The following is a 25,686-nucleotide window of genomic DNA, read 5'->3' on the forward strand; positions in this document are numbered from 1 at the left end:
ACTCAGCACTTCCATTCTCATTTTTGGTCAAGCAAAGTGTCAAGATGAAGATTACCTTAATCACACCATTGGGCTGGGAGGGTTCTGACCATTTCAGCAGCAGAGCCCTGCCATTTTCTTTCTTCTCCACAGTGAAGTTGCTCAGGCCACTGGGTGAAGCTTCCAATGTGCGCACAGATGTCCAGGGGCTTGAAACCTGTCCGGCATTGTTTACAGCGATGACATGAATATGATATGTTGTGAAAGGTTTCAATCCAAATAAATGAGCCTGATGCTTTGTTCCCTAAAGCAAGAATACAGATGTTTGAGTTAGTTAAAAAAGTAATCAGCATCTGTGGTTTATGTCACTTGGAAAATGAGGTTTCAGCTCCGTGTTGCTTCTGACCCCTTTGCAGAATACCCCATCTGGTCACCAGGATATTTTGGTGGGTTTTGATAGGTGAAATTCAAAAAGAAACTCTTTGGCTTTAAAAAAGTATCTGTCATTGTGCTAGAGCCTTCGGAACTGACTCCTGGGGAATCCTGCACAGCCCAAATCTCAGTTAGCCACTGGGCTCTATCAGGAGTGAGAGGGCCAGGGCTGACCCACCACCATGTGAGACCACAGCCCAGCACAACAGCATGCAAGTGAATGCAGACTGAAGGACCTCAGTCACAGTCAGAAGCAGCCACTGGCACTGCAAGTCACAGCTTTATGCAGCTCACCTGAAACAGCATCTGACCTAGCCCTGAAACCACTTGGACATGAGGCAAAGAGAGCCTTCAGCACAAATTCAGATCTAGGCAGCAAGGTGATAGAGCAACACTATTACTTTGAATCAGTTCAGCAGTGATGAGTTCAGCTCATCACTGATGTATTTAATCTTATTTTTTAGCTGTGTTTTCACACTAATTACATACATCTCAAGAAGGGAAGTGCAGGAGGTTCCTTCATGGGGCAAAAAGGGCTGAAGCCTATTTCCCTGTTTCAGTAAGTCATATTAAGTTGTTAAATGCTAACACTTCCCATTGTTTAATATTTAAACATTTGTTAAACTATCAGACTCAGAAACAAATTTTAAAGAAATATTAATTTATCTCTTTTTTTAAATATTAAAAGTTCTGTCATAAATATTTAAGTAGTTATTTCCTCACAACAATGAGTTAGTCTTTTAGATAAATATAGCACAGCCTTTGAATGACCATTATGAATATTAAATCTGAAGATGCCACAAGTACAGATTATAAACATTCTTTTCTGACAAATGATTCCTTTTTTCTGTTCACCAGGGCAAACACTAGCAAGATTAATAATGCAAAAAAGTATAATTCTTTGTTAAGAATCCCAGTCATCACTGCCAAAAAAGCCTAAGCTCCAATGCAAATAGCAATCACCTCGAACAGATTACATATAAAAAAGCTCTGGCTGCGGTGGGACACTTAGAGATATCTTTTGTCATAAGAAACATGGAAAGCATGTGGGCCATAAAGCAAAAACATATGTATATTGTCAATAGCAGCACCTGTTCAATTGGAGTTTATTTCAGCATGGAGAATTTGCTTCAGCCCCTAGATGGCAATACTATCAAACACTTTCTCTATCACGAGTACTCAATGATTAACAACCTGCGTTCACTCATCCAACATACTCAAGGCGGCCATTAAAAAAATAACAAAACTGATTTCATTATAGATTCTTTTAATAAACATTTATGGCTTGGATCCTTGAAAGTGGAAGCATTCAAACTGCCATAGCAAAAAAAAAAAAAACCAACCCAACAACCTATACAGCCCACTGCAAAATTATGAACTGCAGGTTAAAGAACAGAGCTCAAATTGAAGTTCATGCTTAGCATAAAAATCTGGCATCAGAAATTATGCTGGCACAAAACATGATTAAAATTAGCTTTACAATTGGATGTAGTCTGTATTAATGGCTTTTATGAGGACAGTTATCTATTACGTTTTCAAAACAGAACTTTTAAAAGCCTAAAATTTACATCCTATGGTTCGGAGGTGGGGATGGGAGGAAGGGAACGCACAACACTAAATTACTGCTCCTGAACCGCTACACAGAGGCTGTCCAAAGCTACAAACACATCATTACAAACACCATATGAAAGGCAATGGCTCTGCTTTCTAATCAGCTGCATCACCAGGATGGGCTTTTGTGACAGTGATGCTACAAAACACCTGATTTCCTCTTTTAAACAGACAACTGGCATATTTTTCATCACCCTCTACCATTTCCCTGCGAAACCCAAAGATTTAATTATTTACAATCCTCACCACACTTTGAAATGAAACAAAGATGGAGGGATTTCCTTGCCTGCAGTTCATCATGTTCTCTGGAGACTGCTAAACCATTCCTTCCAGGGATGACTTTTATCCCTGGCTCCTACAGATAGTTCTTGAAGAGCAAATGGTTTACATGTATTTTTGTTTAGTTTGGTTTGAAGTGAACTCAGGGGACATGCTCCCAGAATACAGAGCCACGTTTTCTCCCCCTGTACTGCTGCCATTGCCATTTGTGAATTTGCTCATCTGAAAGGCTGCTGCTTGATAGAGGATGGATGGCACTCTTAGTGATTCATTTTAAAAATGACTTTATGTCCTCCCATGACTTTTTCAGCCTAGAACTACTGTCCTGCTGGAATGGATATATATATATGTATAGCAAAATACACCTTGCAAAGGATAGCACTGCAACCTCTGGCTTCAGCAGATCACGACACAGCCTTAAACAGGCACAGGATCAAAATCATTGCCTGGAATATTCTCCCAGTCTTTGCCTGCAAAGCCATGAACTCATATATTCCATGTTTACACACTGCTAACAGTCCAGGTTTCATTCACCATTAAAAGAAAACCAACAAAATAAAATTTTAATGTGAACATTAAGATGTTCATAGACTGACTGACCATGAAATCCAATGGACTGCAAGCCCATACTCTCCTTTTTTTCCCCTGTCTCATACTGTGAAGCATTCTCATTCATCTAGTCATTAAATTAAGAAGAATCCAGTAAACATTTAAATATGCTCAGTCTCACATTCCCCCATTAAGGCCTGTCCTTTCAATGCAAATGCCACTGAACTGGACACCTGAGGGCAACAGTGCTGAGACACCATGATCTGTCCCCCATGCTGCAGCCCAGAGCCCAGCCTTTGCTTTTGGCAACCCTGGTCCCCTTCCTTGGTGCAGCACTGGCAGCACCACCACTGCTCCAGGCAGCACCACACCTTTGTTTTCTGCTGTGTAAAACTTTTCTCATGCTGCCAGTGGCAGCACAAGCTGTTAACAGCAACAAATAACACTCCTCAGCTAATTCCACTCTACCAACTGTGAATTAGGACAAAAGTTATTTAAAATAAAACCTTGTTTTAACACATTTTTCAGAACATAAAATGAAGGAAAATGAATCATGAATAATGTATCCACCAAGACTTGCTTCAGATTGCCTTTTTTGTTTGTTTATTTTTTAATTCATGAGCACAGAAGTCACTTAAAGTCTGGCAACAAATTAGCATAGTCTTTCATGCCATTCAAAGGCAGCAGCATCCATAATGTAAGGTGCCTGCCTGCCTTGCTACCTTTTGGTCCTTCTCCCAGGCATGGGCAAGGCTGTGCAGCCTTCAAGGGTCTGATGATTTTACACTGCCTACTGTGATTGCTTTTGATTACTTGAAGTGCCCCTAAGGTGGCAACAGGGTCAAGAGGTCTTTGTAGGTTGAAAATGATCAAAAATTAGCATTGATCTGTAGCTGTCAATAATACTCTGCACGGGTGGGCTCCCTGCACAAATGTTTAAACTGCATACAACTACAGAACCTAGTCATCTTCCAGTCTATCGATCTGATGAAGCAGCACTTTCCTGTGGTGTCACTCTTGGCTTTTCCTCTTTTTTAAAAGGCAGGTCAGCTTACCCAGTTGCTCAAGTCTCAGGGCATGAGTTCAACATGTGACAGAAACATCACAAGACCTCTGAACCACTGAAGATCTGCCCAACAGGCAGTGTGAGTACCTGACCCTTCTTCAGGGATAATCACCAAAGCCCAGCAAGCTGCTACCAGCAGCTTGGTAAGGTCAGGCTCTGGTTTCTTCTTTCTCCCTAGCTTCCCTTTGTACAGTAATTCCTATCTGGCAGGTATCTTTGATACCTGATTAAAAACCCATCTCTTTCTTTCTGCGTCTGTTTAACTAAACTCAGTGGCATCAGATGCTACCATGCTGCTAAGGGTAACAGTAATACAGAGATCCAAACCTGTTCTTTCCTAACTGCAGACATAAATGATGGGAAGGTAATGCAGTATGACATTCCCTTGTCTACAGAGGCAGAGCTTCTGAGCAGCCCCTGGACAAAGCAGGAGAAAGCTATGATCTCCTGGCGGTCAGAATGTTAAACTGTTCATCTTCCAATGCAATTGTTCAAATTCTCAATCAAGGAAATCAGATTCCTGCACAAGCAACAGAAGTGACAGGGAATGCTTGGGGTTTTACCAAGATAGTCAGTTTATGATCACCTTTGTCATTATCCTCCAGTTCCCTACCTAATCCAGATTCTTTGCCATTTTCTGAACAGCACTGGGAGCACTTCCACCTTGACTCTGACATCTCACGTTTCTTAAGCTACTTCTTAGGCTCTGCTATCACTCTAAAATTTCAAACTTTAATTTTTATACATAGGCAGTCCCTAACTTGTTCTTTGCTTTGTCTTCCTTCTCAGGCTTATATCATGCACGCTTTCTTTTTAATTAAACAACAAAAAATCTACTCTATTCCTAAAGCCTTATGCTCAAAATCACAAGGATATAATTTACAGATACACAAGTAATCTATGAGTCTCTTCTTGTAGCAGCCTGGACTAGAATATAAATTATTCCCATGGTAGCACTGAAAAATCTCAAAGGTTAGGCAAACGGAAACCAAAGTGTTATTCCTTTTACCAGGAATTATCTTGCCCAGAGGTGATCAGAATCCCCATTTTCACCAGAATTTGATGTTGCACTAGTTATTTTCCTCCCAATTTGGATAGAAAAGAATTTTAGTGGGTTTTTTTGGTTTTTTTTTTAATTTTTTTAAAAATTTCACTTTAAAACTTTGCATTTAACTCAAGAAGTTTTAAATTGTCTTTCCACACATTTCCCACTTCAAGCCAATATTATATTATTAGATAGTACTCAAGAGGCTCTCAATAGCACTACCACCACAATTCCCATTTTTACCAGAAATTGATATTGCACTATTTATTTTAATTCCAATTTGCATAAAAAAGAATTCTGCCTTGCCTAGAGATGATCAGAATTCCCTTTCTTTAGCAGAAATGGATGTTACATTGTTTATTTTCCTCCCAATCTGTACAGAAAAGAATTTAGTTTTTTTTTCTCCTTTTTTTAAAAATTTCACTTTAATGCTTTTACATTTGAAGAACTTAGTGTTTAATTCTAGAAGTTGTAAATTGTCTTTCCACGCATTTCCCACTTCAAGTCACTGTTATATTATTTGATGGTATCCAACAGGCTTTCAATAGCACTACCATCAGAATTTCCATTTTTACCAGAAATTGATATTGCACTATTTTCCTCCCAATTTGTATAGAAAAGAATTTTGCCTTGCCCAGAGGTGATCAGAATTCCCTTTGTTAGCAGAAATTGATGTTGCACTATTTATTTTCCTCCCAATTTATATAGAAAGGAATTTTGCCTTGCCCAGAGGTGATCAGAATTCCCATTTTTAGCAGAAATGGATGTTGCACTGTTTATTTTCCTCCCAATTTGTATAGAAAGGAATTTTGCCTTGCCCAGAGGTGATCAGACTTCCCTTTGTTAGCAGAAATCGATGTTGCACTAGTTTCCTCCCAATTTGTATAGAAAATAATTTGTTTTCTTTTTTCCTTTTTTTTTTTCATTTCACTTAAAAACTTTTACATTTGAAGAACTTTGCATTTAATTTTAGAACTTTTAAATTGTCTTTCCACACATTTTTCACTTCAAGTCAATTTCTCTTTTCTGATCCTCTTCTCTCCTCTCCCCTTCCCTCTACATTTCATATGCATTGGTCTACTTTGTACTATGAAATATCTTCTGCTTTGTACTACGAAATATCAAAGGTAAAAAGATATCAATGTCATGAGATTCCACTATGGACTCCATCTAGAGGACAATCTCAACACATTTTTCTAACACCATCCCTGGAGGCACTGAAGAAAAGCCTCGATAGGGCACTCAGTGCCATGGTGCAGTTGACTGGATAGGGCTGGGTGCTAGGTTGGACTGGATGATCTTGGAGGTCTCTTCCAACCTGCATGGTTCTATGATTTTATGACTCATAAAGGCAGCACAGAACTTAGAATTTGTTGAGTCATAAGGGGAATGAAGCTTCGGGCAGAGCTTTATAATCTGGTATAGAAGTAAGTCTTCAGGGAAGGTAAAAAGCAAGGAAAAGCAAGCATGCAAACTCTGGCTGGAGTACGTTTCTCTACATTACTAGTGCACTCAGACAGCTGAACTCCAGGAATATGTTTAAATTAAGTGTCACAGATCATGCTTCTGCTCAGCAGCAACTTCCCATCCATAGTTTCTTAGCATTTAGGAGCACTGTTCCTCTCACAGATCTGTTCTGTGTGATCTGTAGGCATAGCAAAAGAAGAAAAACCACTGCTGCTGTAAACAGCAGCTAGAGCCTAAGGGCTCAAACCTGCAAATGGTAGGGGGTACATCCCTTAATATGGAGCGTTAGGGGGTTAATGTTATATTTTTCCTAATGCCATAAACTGTATTTTCCATTTGATATATTGGCTAATGGCCAGAATGAAGTTAGATGCTTTTCTCAGAACAAACAAAATCTGGGCTGCCACTTCAGTGCAGTCTCTGTCTTCTTAGTCTCAAATGTGCTTTTTTTTTTTTTCTCTCTTGGGTTTGTTTTCGTTTGTCTTGTTTTGTTTTATCCTTAGTAATGTCCAAAGTAGCAGGTGCTGAGTAGGGCTCGAGTAATTTGACAGCAAAGGAATGAAACTGTGTGTTTTTTGTTATCCATAAAAACCGATAATTTATGTACCTGAACTTCTCAATTCAAGAACAGCTTTAAGCTTGAGAAGGGCAGATTTAGACTGGCTACTTAGGAAGAAATTCTTTACAGTGAGGGTGGTTAGACACTGGAACAAGTTGCCCAGGGAGGTTGTGGATGCCTCCTCCCTCGAGGTGTTCAAGGACAGGTTGGATGAGGTGTTGAGCAACCTAAGCTAATGGAGTGTCCAACATGAGAATGACATGGAACTGTTGGAGCCAGTCCAGAGGAGGGCCATGAAGATGCTCAGAGGGTTGGAGCAGCTCTGCTATGAAGAGAGGCTACAAGAGCTGGGGCTCCTCAGCCTGGAGAAGAGGAAGCTTTGAGGAGACCTTATAGTGGCCTTCCAGTACCTGAAGGAGACCTACAGGAAGGCTGGAGAGGGACTATTGACAAGGTCTTGCAATGACAGGACAAGGGGGAATGGGTCTAAACTGGAAGAGAGGAGATTCAAAGCAGATGTTAGGAAAGGGTTCTTTGCAGTGAGGGTGGTGAGACACTGGCACAGGTTGCCCAGGGAGGTTGTGGCTGCTCTCTTCCTGGAGGTGTTCCAGGCCAGGTTGGATTAGACCTTGAGTGTCCTGTTCTAGTGGGAGGTGTTCCTGCCTATGGCAGGGTGCTGGAACTGGATGATCTTTAAGGTTCCTTCCAACCTAAACCATTCCATGATTCTATGTTTCTGTGAAGGTGTCTCTGCCCATGGCAGATGGGTTGGAACCAGATGATCTTTAAGGTTCCTGCCAACCTAGCCATTCTACAGATCTATGAGCTTTGTGGTGGTCTTGCTTTGATACAGAAAAAACACACCATTGTCACTATCAAATGGTTTGGCTTTTGATTTCATTTGAAGTTTTGGTTTTGAAGAATTCAGATTACTCCTCTGTGACATTTGTGAATACATATACATGCCATAAACCACTTTCTTTGTCTGCTTTCAAATTTTGTCATATATGCTAGTATAAAGAAAAGTGTCTCTGAACACCGTAAAACTTCTTCCATCTGATCTTAAAATGACCTGGACCCAGTACCTAAAGGTTTCTATTTTCTGTACAATTTGAAAAGGATTGTTTGGCTGTGGTTTCTGGTGAATGGAAAGCACCATGTTATTTTTTCTCTTACAAAAGCAATTACTGCCAATTTTTGACTTTGCACAGCTTAGCAGCCATAATGGGGGAAAAGAAATATAAATTTGGGGGGGGGGGGGGGGGGGGGGGGGGGGGGAAGCCTAAAGAAAATCTTGTAGTCATACCAGGACAATTTGAATCTTTAAACTTAGATTGCAGAACTCCCACATCAGTTTTCTTGAAAATGCCACTGAATGTCATTTGTGCTCCATAAAATTAAGACTTTCCAGTTACATATAATGTTTCATCATAGGGCCTCACCTTATATTACAAACAGTGATTAATGAAGTCTCAGGTATACTCTTGTGTTACTGTGTGCAGCTTCAGGAAGCTATCTTTGTTCTTTTAGATCCTGTTTTGCACAGGCACAATAAATGTGTCATATTATTGTTAAATGCAAGCTTACTTTATTCCCTTTTCTCTAGCATCCTGAGTCCTTGTCTCTCTCACCCATCCTAGGCAAAACCCAGCAGTTCTAACTGCTGCTAAGCAGAGGAAGATAACACAGCCTCAAGGCAATTCACAACTTTAAATCCCCACTTTCTTCCAATACAATGGAAAATAAAAGCAGCATTTTAAAAACTGGAAGCTTTTTACTTCCTACAGTTTTATCCCTTTTTTTCTCTGCTCTCTGCTGAACAGTCCTAGCTTTTCATTCAAACTTTGCCTGCTATGTATGTAATCACTTCTGAGAGACACTAAAAAGTAAGCATAAACAATTTACATGGATGCACATTATAAAGGCCAAAGACTGAACATGTGGCTGAAAAAATGTTATCCTTAAAATGAACTAGGTATTTTTAAAAGTTATGGGCCAAAAGTATGCCAACTCCTATCTCTTGAAAGGCTTTCCTTTGCCCAGTTTTAATTGAATGGTTTACACTTCCTACATGAAAACAACTGATCTCCAAAGAGAGACAGCCTGAAAGGAAATAAAAGTGTACAGGCAGCAGTTTAGGAAAGGTGCAGTTCAATCATGCCAATTCATGCCAGAAGTAGGGGATTGCTAAAGGGGATCCCTGCCCTTGCTGGTCATAAAAGCTAGTTGTAAGCCTCCATAGGTAGCCTGAAAAGTACCAGTGTTACGTGATAGTAAGAGGAACAAAAATGTTGTTTTCCTATTGGGGATGCTGTGGGGCACACTACCAATGAAAAGAATGAGGCCCAATAAAGATGAAGTTGTGTCCCTGAGAAGCTATGTCATGCCATATCTATAATTCTCCCATGAAGACAGGCTGGTAACAATGGGGCTGTTCAACCTGGAGAGGAGAAGGAAGACCTTAGAGCTGCATTTCAGTATCTACAGGGGACCTACAGGAAGGGGAAAGACTGTTTAGAAGGGCTGGTAGGGACAGGACAAGAGGCAGGGTGTTTAGACTGAAGATTAGTAGATCTAGGTTGGATATAATGAGAAAGCCCTTTACAAAGAGAAGTAAAATAATGGAACAGGTTGCCCAGGGATGCAGTTGAGAGACCACTTCTGGACACACATGGCTTGAGCTTTTCAGTGCAAAGTCTCTGCCAAAAAAGAAAAGCTGCCTGTGACTAGCAAAATGCAGCAGATGTAAATACTGAAAAATGACTTGAAGATTGAAACACAACAAGTCCAGCTCAGATTCTGTAGTTTCCTTGGATATTTAAGTTACTTGGGGAATGAAAACAGATCAACATAGTCAACAGGTACGTAGTTAATCTTAGCACAAACCAAACTGTACTGATTTGAGAACTGAAAATGTCTTTACAGCACATTATTGACTCCAGCATATTAACTTGTAAATCCCCTAGTTTCACTGTCTCATCTATTGATTAGCTGCATGTATGCACATTATAAATGAGTGATGCAAAGAGAAGCTACTACAACTTATTTTGGAACAGACTCGTAAATGTATTCAAGCACTCAAATATGAAGACAGGTACAATGGGAAGTACTGCTCCTATATTGTGACACACTAATTGAGCAGTTAGCATCCTCAGTTACACTCTGTACTCTGTGCAGGGAAAGGGAGGTTCTTCCAAAGGGAAAGTCAGATGTCAATGTTCAACTCTGGCTTTGAGTAACACGTCAGAGAAGCTTCACCCTCTCTCTTCAGACAGACAATCTACACTGGCCATCTAAAGTAAGTTTGTAGAATTAAGAGCTGTTACTTTTGCTTAAATTTTAATTCATTAAAGAGTCACAGAGCCAAGAAGCTAGTGGCAACACTTTCAGTCAGCACACAGCAACAGACCGCATTGATGAATACTTCCTCAAGGCAAACCCAGAAAACTATTGATAACTTCAGAAGTTACATGGCAGCTGTTCCAAAAGACTTCAAAATCAACAGAAGCTTCCTTTAGCCTTTTCAGGGATCCTGCACCAGGCTTTGCCTAAACAGAAGAGCAAAACTAAACAGTCTATGTAGATGGCATTCAACCAGAATAGAGATTTGGTTTAGTTAATCCATAATAATGAAACATGGGTCCTGATTTTCACACATCAAGGGCAGTACATTGGTGACCTTCCTCTTGAGAAGATGCTACTTGAGTCAGTGTGGTTTCAAGTTTATTTTAACACCTTTAAACTGAGTATCATTATAAACCAACTGAAAGTGTGACACTTCTATGCAAGGCCAGAAAGACAAAAAAATCCAGTATGCTGAGGAGTTGTTGCATCTTGTGCTAGTTTGAAGCTAACTAGAATGTTTTAGTGAGAAGAACAGATTACAGGCTGTGAAAGACAAACAAGGGTGATGTCTACTTCACTCATAGGCTTGCTGAGACGTATAAAATCAAGAATCCAAACATAGATAAAAGGCACTTCTTAGGGCATTGCCTGAGTTGCATTTCTCTCTCTCAAGCCTCTCTGCAGTCTCTCTGATTAATCCGCTTTGCTTCCTAACCCCCTGGCTGAACCTCCATTCTTCCTTGGGACTGGCATAAGGTTGAGAGAGGTGGGAGAAGGTGGGAGGGTGGTTGTGAGCCCCTCCTGAGGACTCAGATTTCTGGGAGGGCTGTTGTGTTTCTGTATTACCTTCTACCTTGTATATTTCTGTATATATTGCAAATCTCTGCTTGTATATTGAGCTAAGCTGTAAATATAAGCTTCATTCATATTTTCAGAGCAGATTGAGTCTAGTCTGGGTCATTTCCAAAGTGGGGAAGGGCATGTAACAATCAAACCATCACACACCTTTTTTTCTTTCCTCAGAAATGTCCTGTTTTGAAAGGCACAGGTTCTCAGCTCTATTTGTCCTCAAGGGGGTACTGCATTTAACATCAGAGCAATTAGAGTTCACACTAGTGTGTTAACTTGTGGAAAAAGGGACGTTTTCCCTTTTTTACTCATTTGCACTCAGAGTCTCTACTCAGACTTTTATAGGCCAGGACATTCCAGTAACATTAAGAACAGCACTTCAATATGTCACTCTCTTAAGCTACAATAAATCTCATGATCTAGTGGAACATCACAGGTCTAGCATAAACTAGCATTAGAGACAAACTAAATTATCATCTGCCTTGAACTCCTGAAGAAAAAACAATAAAAAAATAATTTAGTGATTCCATAATGACAAGAATAATAATTCACTTCATCTGGAAAAAGATGTTTTCCAGACTTCTCAGCTGGTTGAAACATAAGAGCTCTGCAGTTTCATTCATAGAATCATAGAATCAGTCAGGGTTGGAAAGGACCACAAGGATCAGCTAGTTCCAACCCCCCTGCCATGGGCAATGACATCCCATGGATAGGGCTGGGTGCTAGGTTGGACTGGCTGATCTTGGAGGTCTCTTCCAACCTGGTTGATTCTATGATTCTAAGAGAGAAAGGCAGCAGTTGTGGGGTGCAGGACATCTGTTTCGAGCGGCCATTTCTACAAAACTGGTACAGAGCACTCCAAACATACCTCCCCTGAACCACTGACGTGTCCAGGTAGCAATCTGGCAACACGACTACCCTCAGGTAATTCACCAAAAGGTCTGGCACACATGAACTTAATTCTGGCACACATAAACTAAAATCTGCACGTGGCCTAAAGCAGAACTGGTCATATGCAGTATTTCAAATAGCATTCATTACAACCTTATGTGATTTTTCTGCTTTGTATGGCCATCTCAGAGCTTTTCCTTTAAAAACTGAAGAGTTGGATGAGTGTTGTGGAAACGAAATCTCATTGGCTAATGATTCACTTCATTTATTTACTATTTAATTTCCACGTTGCATGACGGATCACCAGAATCAGTCAGTACCAGAGTACTTTGGTTCTAGTGACAAATAATTTCTGGCTATTTTTACTACACAAATTTTTAGGATTGATAACTTTGGTAGTAAAATTCAGAGCTTTTGAGCTTTGAAACTATTTTACTACTCTGAAATTCTTCAAACCTGAGTGAGAAACAACAGAAAACCTCATGATGACCCAAAAGAAAAGATAAAAAGTGCTTCAGTTTGAAAAGAGAGTCATATTTTGGATTTCTCTTTCATACCCAGTTAACTTTAGATACACTTACAGTGATGGTAAATTTATACATCTCCATTGTCACCTGTTCAAAATGCACTGGAATGCCTAGGGTGGTTTTTTCATAGAATCAACCAGGTTGGAAGAGACCTCCAAGATCATCCAGTCCAACCTAGCACCCAGCCCTAACCAATCAACTAGACCATGGCACTAAGTGCCTCATCCAGTCTTTTCTTGAAGATCCCCAAGGACGGTGCCTCCACCACCTCCCTGGGCAGCCCATTCCAATGGGAAATCACTCTCTCTGTGAAGAACTTCTTCCTAACATCCAGCCTAGACCTACCCTGGCACAACTTGAGACTGTGTCCCCTTGTTCTATTGCTGGTTGCCTGGGAGAAGAGGCCACCCCCCACCTGGCTACAATGCTCCTTCAGGCAGTTGTAGACAGTAATAAGATCACCCCTGAGCCTCCTCTTCTCCAGGCTAAACAGGCCCAGCTCCCTCAACCTCTCATCATAGGATTTGTGCTTTTGTTGCTGCTTTCGTTCGTTTGTTTTGGTGTGTGGTGGTGGTTGTTCATTTCCCTTTTTTTTTACTTACATCTCCATCAGAACCTGTGTGAGATCTGGAATAAATAAGCAGCTTACATTTTCCCATGCTGGAAAAGTTCCAGAAGGGAAAGGACTCTTGACATTAGAGGGCTAAAGGAGTTTTTCAAGACGCTTCGTGTTTCTCTACCCGTTCTTTTGTATGCTAGGTTGCCTGCCATTATGTTTATGTAATTCTGACAGTGTTCTTAATGACACACTAACAGATTGTAAAACACGCTGCTGGCATTTACTTGTTTTTTATATTTTTAAAACAATGTCCTTCATGTAACAGTAGTTAAGCGCGGCAGAAGGACATCATTAGAGCCATGGTTAAACTGTAATTTACACCATTAGGAAGGCAGGAGCAATTTTTATTGCCTGGCAATTTTCTTGCTGAAATATTTGGACCATATGGCTCAATTTGTGTAATAACCTTAATTTCAGCACCCTTCAGGTCTGCCTCCATCTCCTACGGAATGGTAAAATGTGGTTTAGCAGAAAAGGCAACTGTCTATACTTAGAGAGTTGAGATTAATAACATGTCACGTCCTGTTTTTGGTGAAGGAATTCGAACAGCAGCCAGATGGTATCTCTACAAATAACTGTCAGGGGTCTTGATCTAATCAATACAATGTATTAATATATCTCCCTTCGCTGCTTCTCGAGGGGCTAGCGTGCAACATCTGGAAAGATTGGGGGGACCGCCAAGTAGAAAGCTGATCCTTTTCAGAATCAAACTGAGCCCAATTAATTTTTCATGTATACTTGATAACTGTTTCATAATGAGCTATGCGTCTTGACGGAGTTAGGGTTGGCGGCATGAGCGGCTTGTGCTTCCTATCCCCATTCAGTCCACTTACAGAAACCAACCCATTAATCAAACTATCTGGCATAAAACTGAAATCTCGGCTCAGCAAGAGATCAATAACCATCCTTAAAAAAGGAAAAAAAAAAAAAAAAGAAGAAGAAAGAAAAAGCAACAACAAAGACCCCACTGCAGAACAAGACTTTAGTGAGGAGAAGTATCCAGGCACAGTATTAGTAATTACTTTAACAAAGATCAAACTCAGAATCGTATTCATCTGACAAGCACCTATAACACAGAATTTCCTCTTAGCTTCCTGTCAAAATGTAACATTTAAGTCCATTAAAAATACACTGCCATTCTGCTTTCTAGATACAGAGGCCATCTGGTCCTGTTCACCATAATTGCTGTTATAGCCTCAAAAATAATATTTATCTAGTGGGGTAAATGAACAGACAGGCATCCACTCTCACTCACAAACTGTCTTCTCCTGATACACTGATGGTTTAGCACTGTGCAGGAATTAGGTTCTCACCCCCTAATCAAAGAGTGGGGCAGGATTATACATGCATTCCAGTTCATTTTGCAGAGTCTGAAAGGAGGAGAAAGAGAGGTCACTTGGCAGGCAGCAAATGGGAAACTGCAACAGGCATGGGGGAGATGAGCTTGAATGAGGCTGTGAAGCTGAGTGATGGGAATGGAATCAAAAGGGAGCAGTAAAGAGAAAGGACAGGAGGTCAGCTGAGAATACTAAACTTATCTTGCGTAGGACACCCCACGGCTGTTTGATGAGAATGACTTTGGTGACTGTAAACCTGGATTAGATTCAAATGGAGTCCTCAGAGGTATGAGGCTCTGTTATATCACCAATTCCCAGGAGTCATATGGCTTGCTCTTGCTTTTTTTTTTTTTTTTTTTAAGATATAGGTAGGATTCTCTGTTTATTAAAATTACACATTGTTTGTTAAAACTCCCTACGAAACATCAGCATATGGCATAGCACTTCTCAACCAATTTGAATAAAAGACTTATCTGTGGAGGCAAGTGGGGCAGAGGGATAGGTTGAGGAGTGGCCTTTCTAATTATCAGATGAAGAATTCTTGTATCTGTGGCTGTCGGGCATGACTCTGGGGAGTTTAGGCTGCCCTATGACTTCACCAACAAAGAGCTTTATCTTGGAATTGCCTGATACATCCACTTAAGAATGTTGGTGAAATATGAGTTAAAGTGTAGTCAAATCCAATTAAGTATTTTAAAGCAGATATCTAATTTGAATAACAGCTGTACATATTACCCAACAAATTTCTGCCTTCTCCCTCTCCATTGTTCTTTCCCACTTATATGCAAAAAACATCCGAAGCTTACTAAGACCTTGTTTTAGTGCAGCCACATACAACATGACCCAAAAGGAAGAATGACCCTCACACTGCTAGCAAATTACACTAAATAAGATGGTTTGTAAGAATTTTTCATTATTATTTTCTTTTTATAAATTAGAAAATATTCTGTCAACAGTGTTTGACAATCTGTCAGTGCCTGATTAGCTAGATCTTATTCTCACAACTTAAAGCATCATAGAGAAAAGCGTAAAAACAAAGAGAAAAACTGATCTAGAGAAACAGCATATGGGGCATCTTTACAATCTCATTTTAGCCATCTGTATTTAGGCTTTGTTATCATAAAATCATAGAATCAGCCAGGTTGGAAGAGATCTCAAATCAACTAGATCAGGGCACTAAGTGCTCCATCCAGTCTTTTCTTCAACATCTCCAGGGACGGTGACTCCACCACCTCCCTGGGCAGCCCATTCCAAAGCCAATCACTCTCTCTGGCAACAACTTCCTCCTAATATCCAGCCTAGCCCTCCCCCACCACAACTTGAGACTGTGTCCCCTTGTTCTGTTGCAGGTTGCCTAGGAGAAGATAGCAACCCTCAGCTGGCTACCAACCTCCCTTCGGGTAGTTGTAGACAGCAATGAGGTCACCCCTGAGCCTCCTCTTCTCCAGGCTGCACACCCCCAGCTCCCTCAGCCTCTCCTCACAGGGCTGTGCTCCAGGACCTTCACCAACTTCATCACCCTTCTCTGGACAAGTTCCAGTATTTCAGCATCTCTCTTGAATTGAGGAGCCCAGAACTGGACACATTATTCAAGGAGTGGCCTGACCAGTGCTGAGTATGGGGGAAGAAAAACCTCCCTTGTCCTACTGGCCACACTGTTCCTGATCCAGTCCAGGATGCCACTGGCTCTCCTGGCCACCTGGGCACACTGCTGGCTCATGTTCAGCTATTCTCTACCAGCATCTCCAGGTCTCTCTCTGCCTGGCTGCTCTCCAGCCACTCTCTCCCCAGCCTGTTATGTGGTCACCTATTCACTTATGATGGCACACGAACAAGCTGCACTTGCAGAAAGCTGCCCAACACTGTCTTTCTGTGGGAGGGTACCACCTCTTAAATGTTTCAGTTTGCATACTCCCATTGTATGAGTTAGCAAAGACTAGCTAATTAACCAGCTCAAAATCAATCACCTTCTTTTGATTGACAAATGCCAGTAGTTGCACACAAGTGCACAAGGGAACAGCAGTCTCATATGAAGAGTTGCAGCATTTGCAAATGTCCACACCTTAGATGCTCTGAAGGCTTCATGGTTAGATAGGATGTTCATGGTCTTACCTAACTAGATTAGATGCCTCAAGTCAGAGCTTGTAAATATACCTCAAAAGATCTAAGTCTACACATGCATCACTCATTAAAAAAAAAAAAAAACAGACCTATGGAATTGGTGAAAAACAGATCTTGCACATCAAGAAGCCCTAGGATAAAAATAAACAGGGTATTTCCAAATAGGTAACTAATTTCTTTGTGGAAAAACACATGCACTGATGCAGACAATCTGCCCTAGCTAGTCTACAGTTTGCAATTAGGCATGTTCACACACAACTCTATCAGTATTTTTACTTCTGGTCCAAAAATTCATTGGAAGGCAAAATTAGTTCTGTTAACTTCACATGGCACACTGAATTAGGGAGAAAATAGTCAAAGCAAAAACGGTATGTAACCTTTGCTAATCCGAATCAACAGCTGCCTGACAGCACAGTAAGAGCTCACACCCACCAAATATACCTTTTCCCTGCTATTCCCTATCTTAACTCACAAGTTTTTCACTCTTGGCAGAGCTCCAACAGGGTCTAAAGCTATGTTTCTCTGGCTGCTGAGAGCTTTCAGGAGACACTGAAGTGCCTGTGGTTACAGCGAGCATCATACAAATAAAAGAGCTGAAGCCTCTCTCTCACCCTTCTCATCCAGTTCTTTTACTCCAGTACTTCAAAATCATCAAAGTTGTGCAACAATCCATTTCATCCTTTCTACTTTAATTAGGCAATTCTCCATGTCTGTCTTGATAGGTGGGGCTTACTGAAGCACTTAATCAGTTTCTGGAGGGGCATCATAGTGCCAATCCAAGTGCTTAAACAGAGCTGGAGTGCCAAATCCAGCATATTCTTCAGCAGCACGGAAACAACAGAATCTGTGAGACACAGATTGCCTGAGACATTCTTATTTATTTATTAAATCAGACTTCAATGTGAAGGAGCACTTGTCCTGTACTCATCTCGTGTAAACTTAGCAGGTCTAGAAATTACAGCATGGGAAGCACTTTTTATTATTGAGTTTTCCTGGCAAATAAAACAATTACAGGAATTCCAGTAAAAGCCCTTCCTGAAACTCTGCTAATGAAGGCTTGAATCTCAAAAACTCCATTTAAATCAAACTATTCATTTGCAAATCCATCACATACAGCGCACACATAGTAGGTGTGGGTCATTTCATTGAAATTAGAAAGCAAATGTCTCTATACATGAGAGGTCACCAGTTGTTGTAAGTTAAAATCTTTCCACTGTTAGGCATAATTAAAATACTCTAACAGTGGTTTCAGTAATTTAAACATTGCAGTATTGTTGTAATATTTTTCTAGGCTTCAAGAGTTCACCATTGTTTGGTCCAATCAAATCTGGGAACACTAGAGAAGTTATCACCCATCAAGGTAATTACTTTCAAGTTGAAATAATTACTCCATCAATGTTAATGGTCTTTCAACTTCAATAAAGCACTCACCTGCCGATAATCACAGCTAACCTCTTGCTCTCATGCAATTCCCTCTCTATTTAGCAGGTTATATTACAGCCGTTAGAGTGGTCACTTGTCCTGAACAGCTGCTGAATTTCACTTTGATCGGCTGTGAACCATAACAAAATTAGTCATCTGTGTATGATTTCCCTCTAACCCATAAGCCCTTGCAGAGCTAAGGATATGATCTTTTGGCTGGATTAGGGCACTGCTGAGCAGCCATCTTGTTTCTGGTTGTGGCTACTTTCCACTCACTAACAGCAGCAGGGCAGCCTAATTAACTCCTGACCTCTGCTGCCATTTACAGCTTTCATTCTTTGCTAAGCAGCACAGCCGAATCTGTGGCATGTGCAGGGATTCCTCCGTTTGCTCTCATCATGTTTTCTTAGAGTGCAGTCCATTTCCCAGCTATCTGAAATAGCCATGTAACAAAAGAATGTTGCAGATATATTTCTCTGGTATATTTTTCTAATTCTCGTGCCTACAAACTTCATTCCCTCATCTACATGGAAGTTTTCATTCACATTTCTGCACAGTGCATCACTGAGTAATATTGTGTACAAGAAAGTTAATAACTATGTGGCATTTCACCTCTAATGCAAGCAAATGTTCACTGCTCCATATGAAGAAACAGAAACAAAGGCTCACCCTTAACATATGAAGTATTTCTGAATATGATGAATAGAAAAGAACTAACTCTAGATGCAAGATTCCTGACACACAGGAGGCACATGTATATGGCAGTATTGTCCACTGGCCACTCATAAAATACATTATCTCAGAACTGATTTTATAGAGGTTTTCAGCAAGTAGACTATTTACTATTTTCACTCTGGTTATACATTCAATACACAATTGCTGTCTGGTTATAACAGTAGAATCATGCAAGCCAAAGCCTCATCCTTGTACCAGAGTCTATTATTATTGCTGCTCTGCAATATGCCTACAGATTTCCCTACCACAGATGAAGAATTTGCCAATAAGAGCTTGGCCAATATAGTTATTTATCAGCAGCCCAAATAATGTAAGGTAGGTCAAGATGTGTTCTCAACTGTTAGCACAGCTGCATCCAAAACAATCTCTTTGCTGGTGCAGCGATATCAGCTAAGAGATGTGTTAATTTTTTATGTCCCAAGCTGACATAGCTATGCCAAAAAAAGTCTTGTAGGATAAATTTGGACTGAAAGCCTCATACTGAAAAACACATTGTGAGCAGACACAGCTGTAAGACTTCCCAGGAATAAGGCCTATAATGCTTACACCTATCTCTTGCATCCTGTAATTGTACCTACGTTCTTGTGGAAGTGCATTTAAATTACCAAGGCCTTGATTCTTCACAGTAATAATGGAGATCACTGTCCATAGAAAGCAGAATTTGTCTTTATAGCCCTCACAGAATCATAGACCAACCAGGTTGGAAGAGACCTCCAAGATCAGCCAGTCCAACCTAGCACCCAGCCCTAAACAATCAACTACACCATGGCACTAAGTGCCTCATCCAATCTTTTCTTCAACACCTCCAAGGATGGTGACTCCACCACCTCCCTGGGCAGCCCATTCCAATGCCGATCACTCTCTCCGGCAAGAGCTTCCTCTTAACATCCAATTTAGACCTCCCCCACCACAACTTGAGACTGTGTCTCCTTGTTCTGTTACTGGTTGCCTGAGAGAAGAGACCAACCCTCAGCTGGTTACAACCTCCCTTCAGGTAGTTGTAGACAGCAATGAGGTCACCCCTGAGCCTCCTCCAGGCTGCACACCCCCAGCTCCCTCAGCCTCTACTCATAGGGCTGTGTTCCAGGCCCCTCACCAGCTTCACTGCCCCATGACACATCATCTCTGGACATGTCATCTCTGGATACTTTTCCTTCTCCACATTCTAGCTACATATTCTTACATTTTTCACATTTACTTGGCTTTGAATTCTCCTGCTTATGATAAACAACCAAATAATTCCTATAAGTGGCATGAGATAAACAGTGTTTCACACCCACATAACATCTACCAAGACAAAGTCCACTTAGCCACAGTTTTACCTCCCAGCAACATCTGGAATACAGTGGTTAGAGAGCTGTGATGCTTTGATGCCATTTGGCACATACTGGCTTTATAATGAAATCAGCTCTGGGTCCTATGTTACAAGCTTAAGCCCTAAGTTCACAAGAATTAAAAGCTTGCTCTGACAATTCAGTCACTTTATGCATACTGCTGTAATTGAGACCTTAGTCTCAATCCGTTCCTCTATAAACACACCTGCCTCATGTTAATGCTGTCAGTAAGACACTAAATATCATTCTTGCTTCAGAGGGTTAAAATGAACTGGGAAGACATTGCAGGAGACGCTTGTACTGCTATAACCAGTCTTGACTTGACTTTGCTCTGCAAATAAACCAGCATGTCAGTTTAACTTGCTGTCACCTAACATCTGTCACTGCACTCCTGCTCAAACAAGCCAGGGAAACGGGTGACACTGCTCTCTAACTGCAAAGCATCAAAATAGCTTACGCGTACCTCACTGGCTTGTGACAGTGCAGGGAGGTCCTTCTTTTGTTTGAGTGGCAAACAGCTGTTGCTCTCAGAACTCACTTCTCATTTTTACCTCCACAGGCAGTACAAAATGTCGAGAGGTCAGCGATAAGGATCCCGGCAACCATACCTTTGACACATTAATTCAAATGCAGATAAGTGCACCTTAACTGGGGAGTGAATACCTGCATTTTGGAAAGGCAGAGCGGATGTGTCTGTCAAATGATTTGAAAACCCAGAAGATGCTGCTCATTTGACTCTGGAAATGGATGGAAACGAGCTGTCAAATAAGAACAGTCTGCAGGGATATTAGCGAGAGCTTTAATTTGTATCTTGCAGTGTCACAGAGACTGCATTTCTACTTTAGGTTTTGGTCAAGCTTTCTGTCCCGTGGCAGCCAACCAGAGAGAAACTGACTTGAGCAAGGGTGGGACTGGCTACCGTGATTGTAGCACTGCCTTTTTTTTTTTCCCCTGGAACAATCTAATGGGATAAGAATGGAGTCTAAAGATTAAATAAAGAACCAAACTCATTGCTCGCTTAATACTTTAAGTCTTACTTGTAACATGGAAGCTTGTGTGAGAGAATGACTAATGGTGTACCCCATGAGGGAGCTCCAGTAGAGATGCTTTAGGAGATTAAATGATTTAGCCTAGTACCCCTGAAAGCTATATTTTAAAGGGGCAGAAGTTTAATCACTGGAATGCTAACTCCTTCAATAAAATTACATTTTAATTAAAGTGTCTCATTCACAAAGCTACAGTTAAGGGTACATCAGCAATTTCATGATAAACTTCTATTTTTAAAGGGTTATAACTTTGAAAGTTGGTGTCCAGGCTTTTGCCTGCTGGGATAATTGACCTGACCTCCTGAAGATATCTTTGATAACAGGACCCCATGCACTTTATGTCAATAACTTTGATTCAAAGCTTTAGCTGTTCTGCTATATTCCGGAGAGGTAGGATTCAGATCTCAGCTTCCCAGTGTAAGTAACAACTCTATTGAATTAATGTAGTTACCACTACATTACGTAGCTTAGAGTGAGTGCAACTGATGGAAGAACTATGCAGAGAGATTTCTCCCCAAAGGGTAGTATAGTATTTTAAAATAAGAGTAGCAAAAATAATAATGGATAAATGTTCATGACAAAGGACAGCAAAAAACCCTATCCAAGTCAGCTCTGCTGCAAGACTAGCAGAACAGCCACACATATGCTGCCAGAATGTCATTTAGATTCAGAAGCATGTTTGGGGAAAATAAATGATTTTGGATCCAAGAAAATACTAATTCAGTAAATAATAACTTGTTAATTTAAAAGGCTTTTAACTGATGCTGTTAAAATGCACAGTGTGGCAACACTATTTAAAATGCCATTTTGGTAGGTTTTATTACCCACAATACAACCATCTTGGACATTTTGTGTTGCTGTTGGCATGCTTAGAAGGCATTGCAATGCATGACTGGCAGGGTCAGTTCCAATGCTCAGCAACACATTGCATGCTGCTGAGGCAGAGCATTAGGAAAAGCCCTGTCACTTCTCTGGTTTTGAACTCTTACCTATCCAATCACAATTATGACTGCAATTATTAAAAACAAAACAAAACAAAACAGTTCAGAGAGTTAAGGATCAAAATTCTACTTTTTAAAGCCTAACACACTGTACAATGCAAAAGCAACTATTTAATAAGTTCTTATTCTTATCATTCTGTTCAAGGCTTGTTTTCCTGTTGAGAAGATGTATTACAAACTTAATTTGTTTAGGCTTCTGGGAAGATAGGCAAAAAAACTGCTTTGGAAACACATGACCAAAGAGTATCCAAGATTACTGAGCTGGAAATTTCTCCCACCTTAGAATCATAGAGTTGGAAGGGACCATAAGAATCATCTAGTTCCAACCTCCCTGACATGGGCAGGACACCTCACACTAGATCAGGCTGTCTAGAGCCTCATCCAGCCTGGCCTTAAACACCTCCAGGGATGGGGCTTTGACCCATTCTAGGGTCTCACCACCCTCATGGTGAAGAACTTCTTCCTAACATCATGATTTGTCTAAGGGAGTTACTTAAAGGTTACTATTGGGTATTCCAGAGAAAGCTCTTTAGGATCCTACCGTGATGTCAAACATACAGATTGAGGTATCAAAGAATGTAGGGGATTTCTGGTATTATTCATTATAAACATGGCCTATGAATATAACATAGTAAAAATTCCAGGTTTAAGGAACTGAGGTAATACTGCTCAGGAAACCCAACTTAAAGATAAAAAACTTATTTTCAGGAGACAAGCAAGTACAGCAGCCATCCTAATATGCTCCCGTTCAGTTCAACTATCTACAAACTGTCTTTCTATAGAAAGATCAGAATGTAATATACAGGTGAGAGGAGCAGTGGTAACTGCACAAACTGTAATGTTTCTGTCATTGATTTATGTAACGTTGTCAGTCAGTTCACAAACCAACCTCCTTCTCCCTCCATGTACTGAGCAGAAATGTAGTATTGACAAATATTCATGTTAAAGCACCCCAAAGGGAAAGACTTATTAGCAGTGTAAAATAACATTCCTATGTATGTAATGAAAGTAAAAGTAGATCTGGTTGTATTACTCATGGATTATGAGAGGAACGTGCAAAGGTGTTGCATATATGAACAGTAACTTACTTTATGATTCCAACTGAACTACAAAACTAGAACTATATAAAAGGAGAATGGATTTTGTTGTTATTTCCACATATCCTCTGAAACTAAGTTCGACAGTCAGGCAAAAAGCTCAGGATAGTATCTCAGAGTGAGACAGACAAAGTTAGATACATGTGCTTAATTCCTCCAGAAATAAGCTTTTGAGTAACCCACTTGCCTTTACTAGGAGTTAGATGCTGATATGAAATCTTTTGGTCTGCGTTGGGCCAACCACAAAATTTAAACCAACAAAACTAACGGCAACTGGAAATCCAACTTGCCCAATCAGTGTTACAGGTGATTTTAAAATCTGACAGTGATCAAAGCACAGCAAAAGCAACTGAAAGCTGGATTTGTGGCCCAGCCCTTACCGTTACGGTTAGTGCAGTGACAGCTGGGATGCTGAACGTTGGATCGCTGCGTTTTTCTTGGTAGACCACTCGGTAGAGAGAGATAACACCGTTGGGAGAGACAGGCTGGGTCCAGTTCAACCGCACCGAATATGCACTTGTTGCTTGTGCCCAAGGGGCTCTCATGCCCCATGGGGAGGCCTCCAGAGTCTGGATTGAAGCCCACAGGCTGTCCACTGACCCCACAGCGTTTTGAGCTCTGGCACGATATTCATAGAGAGTAAAAGGCTTTAGAGCATCAGATGCATCAATAAATTCCAAAGCTCCTTCAGACCAGATGAACAAAAGCAGCTCTTCTTGACTGCCCACAGGACGTCTGAAATGAAACCAAAGGCAACATGTTTAAAACTGAAAATAACTTTAGGGTAGTAGATCCTGAAGTTTTAAATTCAACCTCTACCTTAAAATAACAGAGAACTTATTTCTGTACATGACACATACACAATATGTCTGCATGTTAGAAGCATTTCCCTGAACTTGTGTTAGGTGCTGGGTAGTGAAGAGATTTTTGAGGAAACAATTTTAATTATTCTCCTTTACTTAGAAGACCACAATAAAGTACTTCAACTAAGTGTGCTATCACAATCATAGAATCAGTCAGGGTTGGAAGGGACCACAAGGATCATCTAGTTCCAACCCCCGGCCATGGGCAGGGACACTCTACCCTAGATCAGGCTGGCCAGAGCCAGCTACTGTATTGCTACTCTACAGCAGCAGAGCAGCAATACAACAGCATATTGTCCTTCTAGGATAGAACGTATCAGATAGGAGACTTTTAGAATTTAGAACATAAGATTTTAAATCCTTGTGCAGTTGATGAGTAATGACTTCAACTGCAATATGGCTACAAGTTTTCAACATTCCCTCATTTATGGAAAATTTATATCCAATCTTGAGCAAGAAAAGTTCAACAGGACTGGATGATCTTGGAGGTCTCTTCCAACCTGGTTGATTCTATGATTGTATGTTACTTAGTGAACAAGGGATAAATTACCACGCTCTCAAGACCAAAGCCATGTACTTTTAATTTCTGGTTTACTCAAAATAAATATCAAATATCCCATTTGTTCCTGTGAATGGAGTAAGTAATCCCTTGTGCATAAACTTAGCAGAATTTGCAGCTGAAACACAAAAACTCATTACAATACCACAAGTAGTACTTTCTGTAATGAACCACATTTTTTTGCAACACTCTTTTTGCTTAAAAATGCAAACTGAAGAAGACAATTCAGGGGCTTTTGGCACAATGAGATTTCATTTTTCTGTATGTGTATATATATGTATGTTTGTATATGTACATATATAGGTACATAAAGCATTCCAACTACAGATCTCCTTGTATTGGACCTGGTGATATTCTGAGTATCAGAGATTACAGAAGATATTCAGCCCCTTTCTAATGTGGTGCCTTCTAGTATGTAATTTACAACAGCTGTAATAAGGCAAACACTCATCTTCAAAACAGAGTTATCAAATCAATTCTTTCACTTGGCATAAAAATGTTTGTGTGAAATTAAGTTGGTTACATTTAAACACTGCTATAAATCTCAATGATGGTTGTGCTGCACTGCATATGAATTCAAGTATTTCTTCTACTCTTCACAGGAGCCTTGGCCTTTGCAGAACATAAAAGCACTTTCACCATCCATGCCAACAACAAGCATGAAATTACATTATCTGCCACTCTGATTGCAAGTAGGCTAAATTTGGAGAAGTCAGATTAGTTTGTCTGACTATTGGGTGTCATCATGATGACACAGAGAAGCCAAGAATATTCCTTTGCAAGAGAAAAATCTGTATTTCTCAGAACTCTACCAGCTTTTACTTTGTAGTCAACACAGCAGTTACTCTAAAAACATAAAATGCATCCATTTTAAGAATCTGATAATTTTACCTGTTTGTAATAATACATTCCCAGGTTTCTACATACAAATATGAAGAACATGATGAATGCAT

The 25,686-nt window shown here is 40.4% G+C and overlaps 1 protein-coding gene across 1 annotated transcript in view; it reads right to left on the reverse strand.

Annotated features, from left to right (window-relative positions):
- USH2A (usherin) overlaps positions 1 to 25,686 on the reverse strand; it is a 411,816-nt gene that overhangs the window by 27,950 nt on the left and 358,180 nt on the right. Inside the window, exons 60-61 of the mRNA XM_064164511.1 lie at positions 23,692 to 24,046; positions 56 to 283 (exon numbers count right to left, since the gene is read on the reverse strand). Of these exons, the coding sequence (XP_064020581.1) occupies positions 56 to 283; positions 23,692 to 24,046 (583 nt within the window). The remainder of the gene's footprint in view (positions 1 to 55; positions 284 to 23,691; positions 24,047 to 25,686) is intronic.

The sequence above is a fragment of the Pogoniulus pusillus genome, chromosome 25 (genome assembly GCF_015220805.1).
Source record: "Pogoniulus pusillus isolate bPogPus1 chromosome 25, bPogPus1.pri, whole genome shotgun sequence".
Classification (NCBI taxonomy): Eukaryota; Metazoa; Chordata; class Aves; order Piciformes; family Lybiidae; genus Pogoniulus; species Pogoniulus pusillus.